Source organism: Canis lupus, chromosome 13 (assembly GCF_011100685.1).
Source record: "Canis lupus familiaris isolate Mischka breed German Shepherd chromosome 13, alternate assembly UU_Cfam_GSD_1.0, whole genome shotgun sequence".
Classification (NCBI taxonomy): domain Eukaryota; kingdom Metazoa; phylum Chordata; class Mammalia; order Carnivora; family Canidae; genus Canis; species Canis lupus.
The window spans coordinates 7,788,103-7,801,558 of NC_049234.1; the positions used below are offsets into that span (position 1 = coordinate 7,788,103).

General features: G+C 34.0%; 1 protein-coding gene across 14 annotated transcripts in view; it reads left to right on the forward strand.

Moving 5' to 3' along the window:
* The window catches only part of OXR1 (oxidation resistance 1), a 360,020-nt gene extending 355,188 nt beyond the window's left edge, over window positions 1-4,832 (forward strand). For 11 of the 14 annotated variants that reach the window (XM_038555318.1, XM_038555320.1, XM_038555325.1 and 8 more), the window contains 2 exons: window positions 996-1,069; window positions 3,047-3,182. In XM_038555318.1, coding sequence (XP_038411246.1) covers window positions 996-1,069; window positions 3,047-3,182 — 210 coding nt within the window. Of the gene's footprint in view, window positions 1-995; window positions 1,070-3,046 lie in introns of all 14 variants that reach the window. The other 3 variants (XM_038555317.1, XM_038555329.1, XM_038555330.1) reach the window with 1 other exon arrangement.
* The last annotated feature ends 8,624 nt before the right edge of the window (window positions 4,833-13,456 follow it).

Consider the following 13,456-nt stretch of genomic DNA (forward strand, 5'->3'; position numbering starts at 1 on the left):
GTATGAGGGGAGGGGGGCAGCAGAGAGAGAAAGGCAGAGCAGCAGACTCCCCAAGGAGCATGGAGCTCAACTCAGGGCTGGATCTCAGGGCCCATGAGATCCTGACCTCAGCTGAAACCAAGAGTCAGAGGTTCAACCAACTGAACCACCCAGGTGCCCCTGTTGCAGATTTTTGAAGCATCAGTTGTGCTTGTACTCAAATCTTTTTATGCTATTTCTACTTGACTGTGTAATTAATTAATTAGGTATTATATAACTATGAAAAAGTTGTTAAAGTTTATTGAAAACTATAATAAATATTTGAGGAAAAGTTGATAAAGATGATGTGCTAGAAATTGTTATTGTATTACAGTAAAGATGATGTGCTAGAAATTGTTATTGTATTACATTTAAGTAGAACTCCCGTGGAAGAAGGCTAGTAAAAAAAAATTAAGAATATGAACATCTAGAGATTTTGTTTTTGAACTTCTGAAATGTTTTTATTTTCTCACTGCTCTTTAAAAAAACTGAAACTAGAAATCATGAACATTTGTAGCAGACTTATATAAGAATAATGATAGGCAAATCAGTATCCAAAGGAAAAAGACCTTGGCGTTATATCAAAGTATTATCAAATTAATGACATTTCTGTTTAATGTTAAAAGTTATTGGCATCAAAAAAAAAAGTTATTGGCATCTATATCAATTTTTTAACCAATTTTCTGCTTTTTTTATTAACTATTCAGTTCTTGACACATACATAGAAAAGAGAAATATGTATAAATAGATAATAAGATTTGAGGCTTTGGAAATGAAAGTTGTATGCTTTTAACTTTAGTCATACAAATACAGAAGCCCAGAGCACCAGAACCTTCTGCCCAGTCTTTTATCCTTATTGTTCTTATTCCTCTTATGTCTGTCAGTCTAGGCTTTCAGTACTTGGGGTTTGGGAGAACCGACTCTGTAAAGTGACCATTTTCATCTACATGTTTAAAGCTTTCTTTGTATTTCTGTAGGTCTTTAAGTGGACAGGAGATAATATGTTTTTTATCAAGGGAGACATGGATTCACTAGCTTTTGGTGGTGGAGGGTAAGTCTCTTGAACATTTTACCATGAGATTTTTAAAGATACTTTACTTATTTGTGTGACTTATAAAATCAGTTATCTTTGGAAAGTTTTGACATTAGAATCTTAATTTGTATATTACGACTAAGAAAACAATATATTTACAAGAGGGTTTGCTTAAGTGTAGTATTTGAAACTATTGATAAAATATTTGTTTATTCATTTTAAAATGCTGTTGAGTTGATTTCCCTTTTGATTAAAGCCCATCCTTAGAGTACAGTGTGACTTCTTGTATTTGAAAGTAAAATGCAGTAATGCCTTAGACCTTCTCAAGTTTTTAAAAAAATACAATGTTATTTTGTTTCTCCCAACGTATAAAAAAGTTCCAGTTATTTTCTTTTTATTCTACCCTGGAGACTATTTGAATGGATATGTCAGAGAATAATAGAAATTTGTTTTCCTACAAAAAATTTGTGATACCCTTTCTGCCCAGATTTTCAGAATTTGTTTTCTTGTTTTGTTTTTAACAGTATGTGTCAATCATTAATTTGATTGGATTCTTTTGCATAGCAGGCACTATAAGAACGTTTGCTTACTTATCCTGACTTCATTCAGCCTTTACAGTGTTTACATATAGTTTGCTCTACCTCCTCCTAGCCTAGACTTTTCAAATAGTGCTTATTAGCAAACAGTGATGCCTTCTTTTGGTAGTTCTCTCTGTCCTTCAGGATCAGACATAAAGTATGCTAAGTAATTCCCAAACTTATAAAATATTATTTGTTTCCCACAGCTGAGGATATATAATAATTCATCCAGGCTGGAGAATCTTGTTAACCTATAAGAATGCTCACTACCCTGAGTAATTCTAACAAATTCTTTTACCACTTCTCTATAGATGTGTGTTTGAAAGACATGATTTCAGTGGTTAAAAAATTAGCCTTCTCTGAAAGACATAACTAGTAACTAAAAACCATGTTATTTTTAGTTGTTGGAATCAGCATATGTTTGTATGTTCCAGTTACACTTTTTTTTTTTTTGGTGGAGTGCAGGCAGTCATTTAGCCCAAATGGTAGTCTTACATGTGATTCAGTTAGCTCTCCAGGAGGGCATCACAAGCAAGTGGCTAGTAATTTCAGGCTGCTAAGGGTGCCTTAAATCTTTGAAAATAACATACCTAATGTCACTAGATGTCTGCTGAAACTTGATTTTGAATATACCATCTGATTGCAGTAAGCTCAACTAAACGTTGGGTCATTTGATAACAAATTAAGACAAGTACAGTCTTTGGAGAAGGAGAGTACAGGCTCAGAAGCCTAAAGCTACAGGATCTTGATATTCCAGAATCCCAAATAGGAGCCCCAAAACCTAAATCATGATGTGGTGAACTAAATATAGACTTTGGAGTTAGACCAATTTAGATTCTGGTTTCAACATATGTCCCATATGGGACCGTTAGCAAATTGAAAGTTTCCTCAGTTGTGAATTGGAGAAAGAACCTTAACATTAACTACACGTTAATAATGTTAGATGAGAGGAAGTTTTCATGTTAAGTATATTAAATATTTAACTCGTGTCAAATATATTAAAACTGTATAGCAAAAAGAAACCCATAATACCAAGCAAAGAAGAACAGAGTGACACCCATCTCAAAAGAATGCTATATAAATTTAATTTTAGAGAATTCATTTTGTTACTTGATCTGTGTAATAAAACAGTGTGACACCCATCTCAAAAGAATGCTATATAAATCTAATTTTAGAGGATTCATTTTATTTGATCTGTGTAATAAGTGATTTTATAAGAGGGTGTGAACAAAACAAAATTGCCTTGTACCAGTGGGAAAGGCTTGAAAAAAGTAATGATATCAGAATTTTGAATATTGAAAAGCCTCATTTAAATTAATTTAATTAACTTATTATTTTATACCCTCTGTAATAATTGTCTTACAACCTTAAGTATTAAGAGATTATTGTTTAAAACTATTTTTTTAATATATTTCAGGGGAGAATTTGCCCTTTGGCTTGATGGAGATCTTTACCATGGAAGAAGCCATTCTTGTAAAACATTTGGGAATCATACGCTTTCTAAGAAGGAAGATTTCTTTATCCAAGACATTGAAATCTGGGCTTTTGAATAAATGTAATGCTCTCTGTCTTAGCAGGATAATGGCCCAAACCTGACATGGACAAGCATTCTTTGGAAAGTTCAAGAAGCAATACAATGTAACATGTCACTCGTGCTTTAAAATTAATTGTATCACCATTTTTTACAGCTATAATTTTGGAATTTATTTTTAAAATCATGTTTCTGTCCCAGGGTTTTTTTAGGTTTAGACCATGGTGTGGGTCCATGCAGTATAACAGCGTGGGTTTTGTCAGAATTTTGGCAACCTTTTAATCATAGTGACCACCTCATCTACAATCCATGTTATCTCAGTCTCCTAATCGGATGGTGCTCTTTCTTTGAATTTTTTAGTTTATTATTTTTAAAACTATATTGATTGTTTTACTAGAGCAATCTAATTGGGACATTGAGAGAATGAAGACTAGATAATGCTGTGAGGTATCTGTGAGGTTGGCACAGGTGACTGTTGGACTTGTCAGTTTAGTCATTCTTGTGAAGGAAAAACACATGCCAAAATAATGCATATTTCATAAACCACTGAGTTCTAATTTTAATTCACACTACAACATTCTTTATTAATTTTGTAGGCATTCTCAATTTCATTTTAATAAAAATGAAATTTGAAGAGAATTCTGATTGTAATAGACCACAGTGCACATGATCTGCAGGTTTGGGCATATGATTTCATGTTTGGATTATCTGATAAAGTTTTAAAATACAAAGGGGAATGAGAACTTGATGATTCTATTGGATTTAATATATCAAGTGAGAAAATATACTATTTACATATTTGTAGCTTAGCAGGGCATTATCATAAGTACAAAAACTATGAAACAGATACATATTTCTTCAACATATTGTGTCAGATATACTGTTTTATAGTTCTGTTGTTTTAGCCTTATTGCATATCAACTCCCAAAATATAGGTTCCTGTTCAAAAGGAAAAAAAAAAAGTGTGTTTTTTTTGAGTGGTATATATTATAAACTACCATTAGCATTTGCTGTTATAAAAGGGCAATGATTATAGTAGACAATATTGTAACTCAGTAGACTTGTTGAATATGCAAACTTACTGTCAAGTGACCTCAAAAAAAAAAAAAAAAAAAAAAACCGAGATAGAATATACTAGTAGTTCTTATCCTCTTTTGTAGGAAACCAATAATATGCCATTGTGGCAGTCACTCATCAGTTAATTTCAAAGCTTCATGTTATGCAAAAAAAATCCTGCTGTTATACATGTGACAGTGACCTTGTGCTGAAATTTCAGCTATTCCAGATAAACATTGTATATTACCTTGTAAATTAATGTTTAAAGGTAGTTTTGTTCTTATAGAAAGTGTCGATTGCCAGGTTGCTTATAGCACTTTAAATTATTCTGAAAAGGAAATTATAAGCCAAATATGTTGGCTTTAGTAGTTTTAGTTGTATAGGACTTGACTATATTTAGATCTTTTGAAAAGTTTAGATAATTATCTAAAGAAAGCATAATGCTAATGGAAAAGAAAATCTGATCTATTTAATATGCTATCGCTGAATATGAATAGAAATGTGGGCATCATTTCCTTGTCTATGTAAAGCTATCTCATTATAAGTTAGTAACAGTATATAGATTAAATGTTTACAATATAGAGAATTGTAAATAAAAATATATCATTTTTCCCCTTTGGTCTTCCACAGCAGTATTATTGTCTTTGTGGGGCTGACTAATCATTAAAAAAAAAAAAAAAATCCTGTATTGGATTTCAGTTACAATAAGGTCCTGGTCGTGTATACCAAATAAAATTAAATACTTAAATACAAATTTGAGTTTGGAATTTATTGAATAATCAAATTACTTTCATATCTAAGAAGTCTTTGATTAAGCTTTCTACTGTGGTTTATGTGTAAAAAATGCTTCTGATAGTTTTGGGTGGTGGTGGTAGTGGTGCTGGTAATAGTAATGATGGAAGGATGTATTCAAGTAGAGAGAACAACATAGTTTAAAAAATGAGAAAGTGAGGTCGGACTCCCTGCATGGAGCCTGCTTCTCCCTCTGCCTGTGTCTCTGCCTCTCTCTCTGTGTCTCTCATGAATAAATAAATAAAATCTTTAAAAAAAAATGAGGAAGTGAGAGGGCACTTAACCTGTGAAGAAGTGCAAGTCCTTTGCTATTTTTAGATTATGTTGTTTTCTCTTTTGATGGGGAGTGCATAGGAAGGTAGAACTTATACAATAAAGAGTTTTATAATGTGCATTGCCAAGAAATGTAGTTTTTTTTTTTTTATCTCATAGGAACAATTAAGAAAATTTGAGTAGAAGAATGACACGATCAAGTTTACACTTAGGAAAGATCTCTGAAAATTAGATTGGTAAAGAAAAAAATTAGAGACCAAGAGGCAAACAAGTCTGTTATACAGTCCAGATAAAAAAGGATAAGGCCTGAATAAGAATTGTAGCAATGATGATCAGGAAGGAGGCATGGGGGGGGGGGAGGGGGGAAGGCATGGATTTGAAAGAGATTTAGTAATTAGTTAACACGATATCATTATTTTTTGTCAGAAGGAGGTAAGGATAGCTCTTAGGTATTTTACTTAGCAACTGAGTATATTACCCATTGATATGAATGATGGGCAAAAAAGGGAAACAAGCAGCAGACAGGGAAATTGTTAGTTATGAGAAATTAGCTAATGGTGGGGGGGGTAATATTTTGTTCTGATAAAAAGATTTTAAAATCAGCACATACAGGTAGATGTTGAAGCCATAACCTACAAGTGAAATGCTCTTGGAGATTATAGACCGAGTGAAAAGAAAGAGCTCTTGAGATAAATTCAGGGGTATGGTACTAAATTAAGTGATAGAAGAAAAGACTCTTAAACTTGCATTTCTAGAAACTAGAATAACAACAAACCTAATGAAAATAAAAGGTGGGACAAAATGAAGATAGGAACAGAAGTCAATAAAATTTATGCAAATATCCAAGACAGAAAATCTGATAATAAAACTGTAAACCTCCAGGAAGATGAAGGAAAAAGTACCATTGTTAAGAATTTGAAAGGAGACATTACTACAGAGCCTCTAGACTCTAAAGAGAGAGCATCCTATGAACAACTTTACCTCAGTAAACTTGACAATGTAGGTAAAAAGCATTTTGGAAAATGGACTTTGCTAAACCTGACCCAAGAAGAAATACAATTTTTGAATACAGCAGAATTTGAACTTATTAATTAAAAAGGAATAGTCCACATACACACACAACAAAACCAGGCCCATATGGTTCCACTGGGTAATTATTTCAAGTATTTAAGGAAAAAAAGTCAGTCTTAGATGAACTTTTCCCAGGGTAGTGAGAAAAGAACTTCTGATACTGCCTTTTGAGGCCAGCATGATCTTGATACCAAAACTTTAACAATCCTTACAAGAATATAAATTTCTAAAATAGTCTCATATGAACATAGACATAAAATAACCACAAATCATGGGATGCCTGGGTGGCTCAGCAATTGAGCGGCTGCCTTTGGCTCAGAGTGTGATCCCAGGATCCAGGATTGAGTCCCACATCAGGCTCCCTTGTGGGGAGCCTGCTTCTCCCTCTGCTTGTGTCTCTGCCTTTTTCTCTGTGTCTCTCCTGAATAAATAAAATATTTTAAATAAAAAAAAAACACCAAGTCAGCCATTTATAAAAGAATAACCAGATTAGATTAAGTTTATTCCAGTAAAGCAAGAGTAATTAACATTTTTAAACGTACCATTTACCACATTTATAGAAAAAAGTTTTTCATGATCATCTCGCTAGAAATATTGGAAGCTTTTGGTTAATTTCAATGTCGGTCTATGATCAAACCTTGGCAAACTAGGGAAGAAGGGCTCTTAATCATTAATGATTTAAAAAAATTATTCTTGAAAAATACACAGAAAGCATTATCTGTAATAGTGATTTATTGAAAATTTCCTCCTAGAGATAGGAAATCTGACAGTGATAACTGCTATCACCACTTCTATTCAACATTGTTCTGAGAGTTTTATCTAATGGAAAAGCAATAGAGAAAAGACATAAGGATTAGGAAGGAAGAACTTTAAATGTCATTTGTATATGACATGATTGTGGACATGGAAAATTCCAAAAGATCAAACTTAAAATTGAATTAATTAATTTGAATTTGAATTAATTAGTTGATTATGGTCACTAAATCTGAGTTCGATATAAAGACTTCATTTTCATGTACAACTAACCATTAGAAAATGAAGCCTAGAATATTGCCATTTGTAATACCTTTGAAAACACTGGATATATAGCAAAGAAAGACCCCCGAAGGAAGGATATACTGTATTCATGACTGGAAGCAATATTGAAAGAGGTCCCGTCCTCCACCCGTCCTCCAAGTCAATCCATATTGATAGTGAAAATCTCATCCAGCTTTATTTTTGGAAATTAAGCTGATTCTGTAATTTATGTGGAAATTTAAAGAGACAGAATAGCCAAGAAGAATGAGGCTGTGGTCTTGAATGCCAGATACCATGACCTATTAAAAAGCTGATAAGTATTACAATGTTGTATCGGTCAAAGGATTTACAGAGGAAAGTACCAAAATCAAGTGTCCAGAATTTATTTTTTTGAAAAGATGACACTTGCTTAGTGGTGCTGGATTAATTAGATATGTGTATGGAACAAAAAATCTTGATCTATCTCACACCACATGCAAAAATTACAGATTATAGAACTAAATGGAAAAGGTAAAAGCAAATAAAGCTATTAGTTTTATTTTTTTTAAAGATTTTACTTATTTATTCAGAGACACAGAGAGAGAGGCAGAGACAGAGAGAGGTTGAAGCAGGCTCCACGCAGGGAGCCCGACGTGGGACTCCATCCCGGGTCTCCAGGATCACACCCCAGGCTGCAGGTGGCGCCAAACCGCTGCACCACTGAGACCACCCGAACTACTAGTTTTAAAAATACAGGCTATCTTCATGACCTTGGACTATGCATACATTTGTTCAATGGGACACAAATGAACTAATAGAGGAAAGAAATGAACTCTACTACATTAAAATTTTAAGAACTTTTCATCAGAAAATATTAAAAATGAAAGGGGGAGCAACAGAATGGAGGGTTTCTATAACAACAGCTCTAATCTCAAATACACAATACATAATCGACTACAAATCAGAAAAGTTCAACAAAAAAGACTGGCAATCCCTAAATGTATTAAAAGAGCCAATAAGAGCTATCTTAAAAGGGAATGTAAAGTGGGACAACCTTGGAAATTTTTCTTGGCACTCTCTATTAAAGCTAAGCCTTTGACCAGCAATTTAATGCATTGGTTTATATCCAACAGTAATGTGTACGTTTGTTTACCAAGAGGTAGGTATTAGAATGTTTCCAGAACTATCTGCTTTCTCCTCTCCCTGCTCTCTCCTCTCTCCACACACCCATCCACTCACCTATTATGCTCAATCTAATTCTGTCATACTTTACATATGTATTTGTGTGCATCTCCAAAAACAGGGGTATCCTTTTTTATAACCACAGTACAATGATTGACTGAATTCAGGAAATTTAACGTAATACAATATTTTGATTTAATATGCCATTCATTTTTCAATTCCACCAATGGTCCTAATACTGTCTTTTAAAGCATTATTTTTCCTGATCCCATAATCCAATCCAGGATCCTGCATTGCAGTCCGTTATTCTCTTTGATCTCCTTTCACATGGAAGAGTTCATTAGTCATTCTTTGGGTTTTATGACAGTGATACGTTTGAAGAGCTCAGGATTATGGAATGTCAATCAATGTGGATTTGTCTAAATTTTTCCTATATTTAGGTTATGCTTTTTTTGGCAAGAAAACCGCAGAAGTGATGTCGTGTTCTCTGCATATTAGGATGCACATATGTATATTTATCCCCTTATTAGTGATAATAGCTTCGATTATAATTGATTAATATACTATTCACTTTATTTCTCCACTACTATCATTCTCCTTTTGTAATTAATAAAGAATGTGTCGGGAGATTCTTTAATACCATAGATACTCTATCCCCCAATTTTTCACAATGTTTTGGTATCAATCAAGGATCCTTGCCTGAATTATAGAAATGGTTGCAAAATGATTTTTCTAACTTTCATTCCCAGCACTTTTACTAGTTGACGTTTACTGTAAGAGCTTTCTTTTATCATTTAAGAATATGTATTATTGGTACGAACTAATGGGTTCTTTTTCTTTTTTATTCGAAGTGTTATGATCCATTTTTCTCCTATACTTAACCAGCGGGTGCCCTATCAAATGGACTGCTGGCTGTACAATTCTTCATTTTCTTGAGTGCTTGCCTCCGATACAACAATGTTCCAGATTTTACCTGTACTTCCTGTAATCCAATCCTAGAATCAGCTATTTCTCCAAGTATACATATTTCTTTTTGAGGAGAATGATACTTGAAAATTGGAATATTAGATGTGCTTGTTGCTACTGGGGTGGCATTGCTTCTAGGGCCTTTGAGGAGACAGAAAGTAAATTCACACATCATGAATGCACACTAATACCTCTAGTTGCAATCTACCATTATTCGTCCTCGTCTTCCCTCCATGCTTGTATCTCTCTTCTCCTACAGTGAGGAATGAAAGATATCTGTATATTACTCATTTGCATAATCTGACAATATAGATATTAGTTTCAGAATTGTTACACCCATACCCTCATAAAAAAGTAGACCATTCCTTTGCAGATTTTTGTCTTTAGACTGAGGATATTTAATCAAAGTACTATATTCAAGAGTTATGTTCATTTCTTTTTTCATCCGATGTGGTTAATCATTTGAAATAGAATTTGTTTATTACTTTTGTTTACATTCCATTTTCTTTCTTTCTTCTTTCTTTCTTTCTTTCTTTCTTTCTTTCTTTCTTTCTTTCTTTCTTTCAGATTCTATTTATTTATTCATGAGAAAGAAAGAGAAAGAGAGAGAGAGAGAGGCAGAGACACAGGCAGAGGGAGAAGCAGGTTCCATGCAGGGAGCCCGACGTGGGACTCGATCCCGGTCTCCAGGATCATGCCCCAGGCCAAAGGCAGGCGCTAAACCGCTGAGCCACCCAAGGATCCCCGTCTTCATTTTTTTTTAATTTTTATTTATTTATGATAGTCACAGAGAAAGAGAGAGAGAGAGGCAGAGACATAGGCTGAGGGAGAAGCAGGCTCCATGCACCGGGAGCCCAACGTGGGATTCATCCCTGGTCTCCAGGATCGTGCCCTGGGCCAAAGGCAGGCGCCAAACCGCTGCGCCACCCAGGGATCCCCCGTCTTCATTTATTTAATTTTACTTTTTGTATATGTAAGGATTTAAAGGGTTTCAAAGTCAAACTATAGAATCCTGTCTCTTTCAACCCATTTCCCCCCCACCCTACAGGAAGTCAATCTCATTATTTCTGGATATCCTCCATTTTATACACACACACACACACACACAAACGTACATATGTAACCCAGTGTGTGTACATTGTGCAGGCATATGTATACACATATATACACACTAAAAATAACTTCTTAGGGATTTTCCTTTTTTTTCTTTAGAGCTGCATCCATTGTGTGGTTGTACCATACTTTGTTCATCCATGTATTGTTTTTCCAGTATTTTACAATTTAATGCACAGTGCATTATGCATATATGTTTTCATACTAAGTTTTATCTTCAAGGAATATTTAAGGAGTGGAATTTCTTGGTCAAAACTAAATTCAATGTAATTTTGTTAAATGCTGACATGCCCCCCCAAATCCGAGCACCCAATGTCATCAGATAATCCTTGTTGGGATGATAGTGAACCATAGTTCTCCGAAAATCTCTAGCCTGAAAGATTAGGTCATATAACGCATTTATAAACTAAATAATTCAACAGACATTAACTGTGTCCTTACTGTGTACTAAGAAATGTTGTAGGTACTGGGGTTGAAAAGTAACATTCTAGGAATCCTAAGGGAGCATCTTCACTAAGAGGCCACGTTAGCATGAGCCAGATGGTCTTCTGCTCCTCTTATCCCTGAACAGGGTGACTTAATAAGTACTGCAATCCTTCCCTGAGCACAAGTTCCCATGGACTCAAAATTTTGGTTTATAAAGAATTAGCCCCACATTGTGTGAGAACCAGCACCTGATAGACCTGTTGCTGGTATCAAAAAAAGAAGTAACACGAGTTTGAGAAGTTCAAAGTGGAAGGCAAAGAGCATAGATGCAGCCCCACCTTGCATGGAAAGAGAAAACTCAAACACAGAACTTCCCTCCTGTTGCGGGCGGGTGGGCAGAATGGTAAGAAGGTGAACTGGGGAATCAGGAAGTCGTAAAACTTCGTTATAAAAGTTGAAAGGCATCAAACATTTAGTGGTCCAGACAGAAGGGGTTTTTCAAAAGTACATTTCAACTGCCCCAAAATTCTTTAAACATCTTACTGAAAGTTTGGAAAAGAAAAATTCTGAAGATTTGGAAACCAAGTGTATACTGCTTATAATTGGGCATTTAAAATTACCATTGGTGAAATGCTATTGATGGTGTATATTTATTTCATGTGTAATTTTCATATATTATTTTGAGAACTATAAATATCTACGAGGACTTTTGCCATCTGAGTTCTACTTATCTTCTTTTTTTTTTTTTTGTATCAAAGCTCTGTTTTCAACTATAGATTTTCTTATCGTGGAGTTTTTAGGATAAAATTCTGTCACAAAGCAGGCATTTTCCTTTAAGGGAACTAGCTTTCTGACTTCCCCTTACTCAGAGAAGTGTTAATGTAGGCTCTTTGAGAAGATTTTCTAACTCCATCCTCAAATTCCAACAAGTTGAAATTTGGAATAATCTGCATCAGTACTTGCATAAACTGTTATTGCCCAGAGTTGAATATGAGGAAATTTTTTTGAAGCCTTGGTCTAAATATTCCACCAATACCAGAAGCAACCCAACTTGCACTCTATAATTTTGTTGAATTAGAAACACAAGAAAGTGGCATTGTGGAATATAACATTAAAATAGTAATATATAAACAAGAACAGAAAATATAGAAAATATCTTTTATTCTTGTGCATGACTTTGAATGTTGACATAAGTTTCACTGTGATAGAAGTGTACATCTTATATGAAATTCTATTTAGAAATATTGGTCATTAACTTGTAATTTAACAAATCTATTATGGAAACAAAAATGTACATCCTTCTTTAAGAAGATATTGGAACTTTCAGTTTGAAAGAGAATCATACATGAAAACAAAGATAATTCCTATAATAGTTTAATCTATACCTTATATTAAATCTAACAACTAACAATTATGAGTGTCTACTATCTCGAGGTGTTATAATTTGACATTAATTTCTGTAACATGAAAGTACTATATTATGCGCTTTCAGTGAATTCAGTAATTATTACCACACTTTTTATCCAGTTTGTTTTTAGCATTTCGTAAGACACATTAAATCCGAGAAAAAGGGATCCCTGGGTGGCGCAGCGGTTTGGCGCCTGCCTTTGGCCCAGGGCGCGATCCTGGAGACCCGGGATCGAATCCCACATCCGGCTCCCAGTGCATGGAGCCTGCTTCTCCCTCTGCCTGCGTCTCTGCCCCTCTCTCTCTCTCTCTGTGACTATCATAAATAAATTAAAAAAAAAATGTGTTTTAAAAATAAATAAATAAATAAATAAATAAATAAATCCGAGAAAAAATAACAAGTAACAGATAAATGCCCACTAAACTTCTCTGTCATCATATTAAACAGCTTTTTTCACTTTGGCAAAATGAATATTGCCATTTTATGACTTTCAGATATTTCATAAAGTTTGTTAGAGCATTAAGAAAATTAAAATAGCTCAAATCTGTTTCTAACTTACCAATGATTCTATCAGATTCTTCTACACTGAATATTCTACTTCATTGTAGAATTTTCTGTATTCCTACTTCATTGTATATTGACATAAATGTAAGCAGCATGGCACATTAAGGTTTTGAGAAAAAATAAACTTCTCCAAGAAGTCCTAGAAAGACAGGTCATTCTGAATCTCTCACCTGTGCTTTACTTTCACAGTGAAGGTAAAAAGGTAAACATACTGCCTTCTCTTTTAGCTTTAAAACACCAGCAATGTTTGTTTTTATGTAGTTTGTGAAAATCATACAAAAGGATGATTAACTCCTATTGGAAATCTTTTAAATTCCCAGCTCACTGAGAAATTTCAGCAATTTCAACATCTTACTTACTTTTTATTTATGTGTTTATTTTATGTGATGCTTTGATAGAAATAATAGTATAAAGTCAAGCTTCTTAGAAAATGTTTAGTTTTGCCAAAC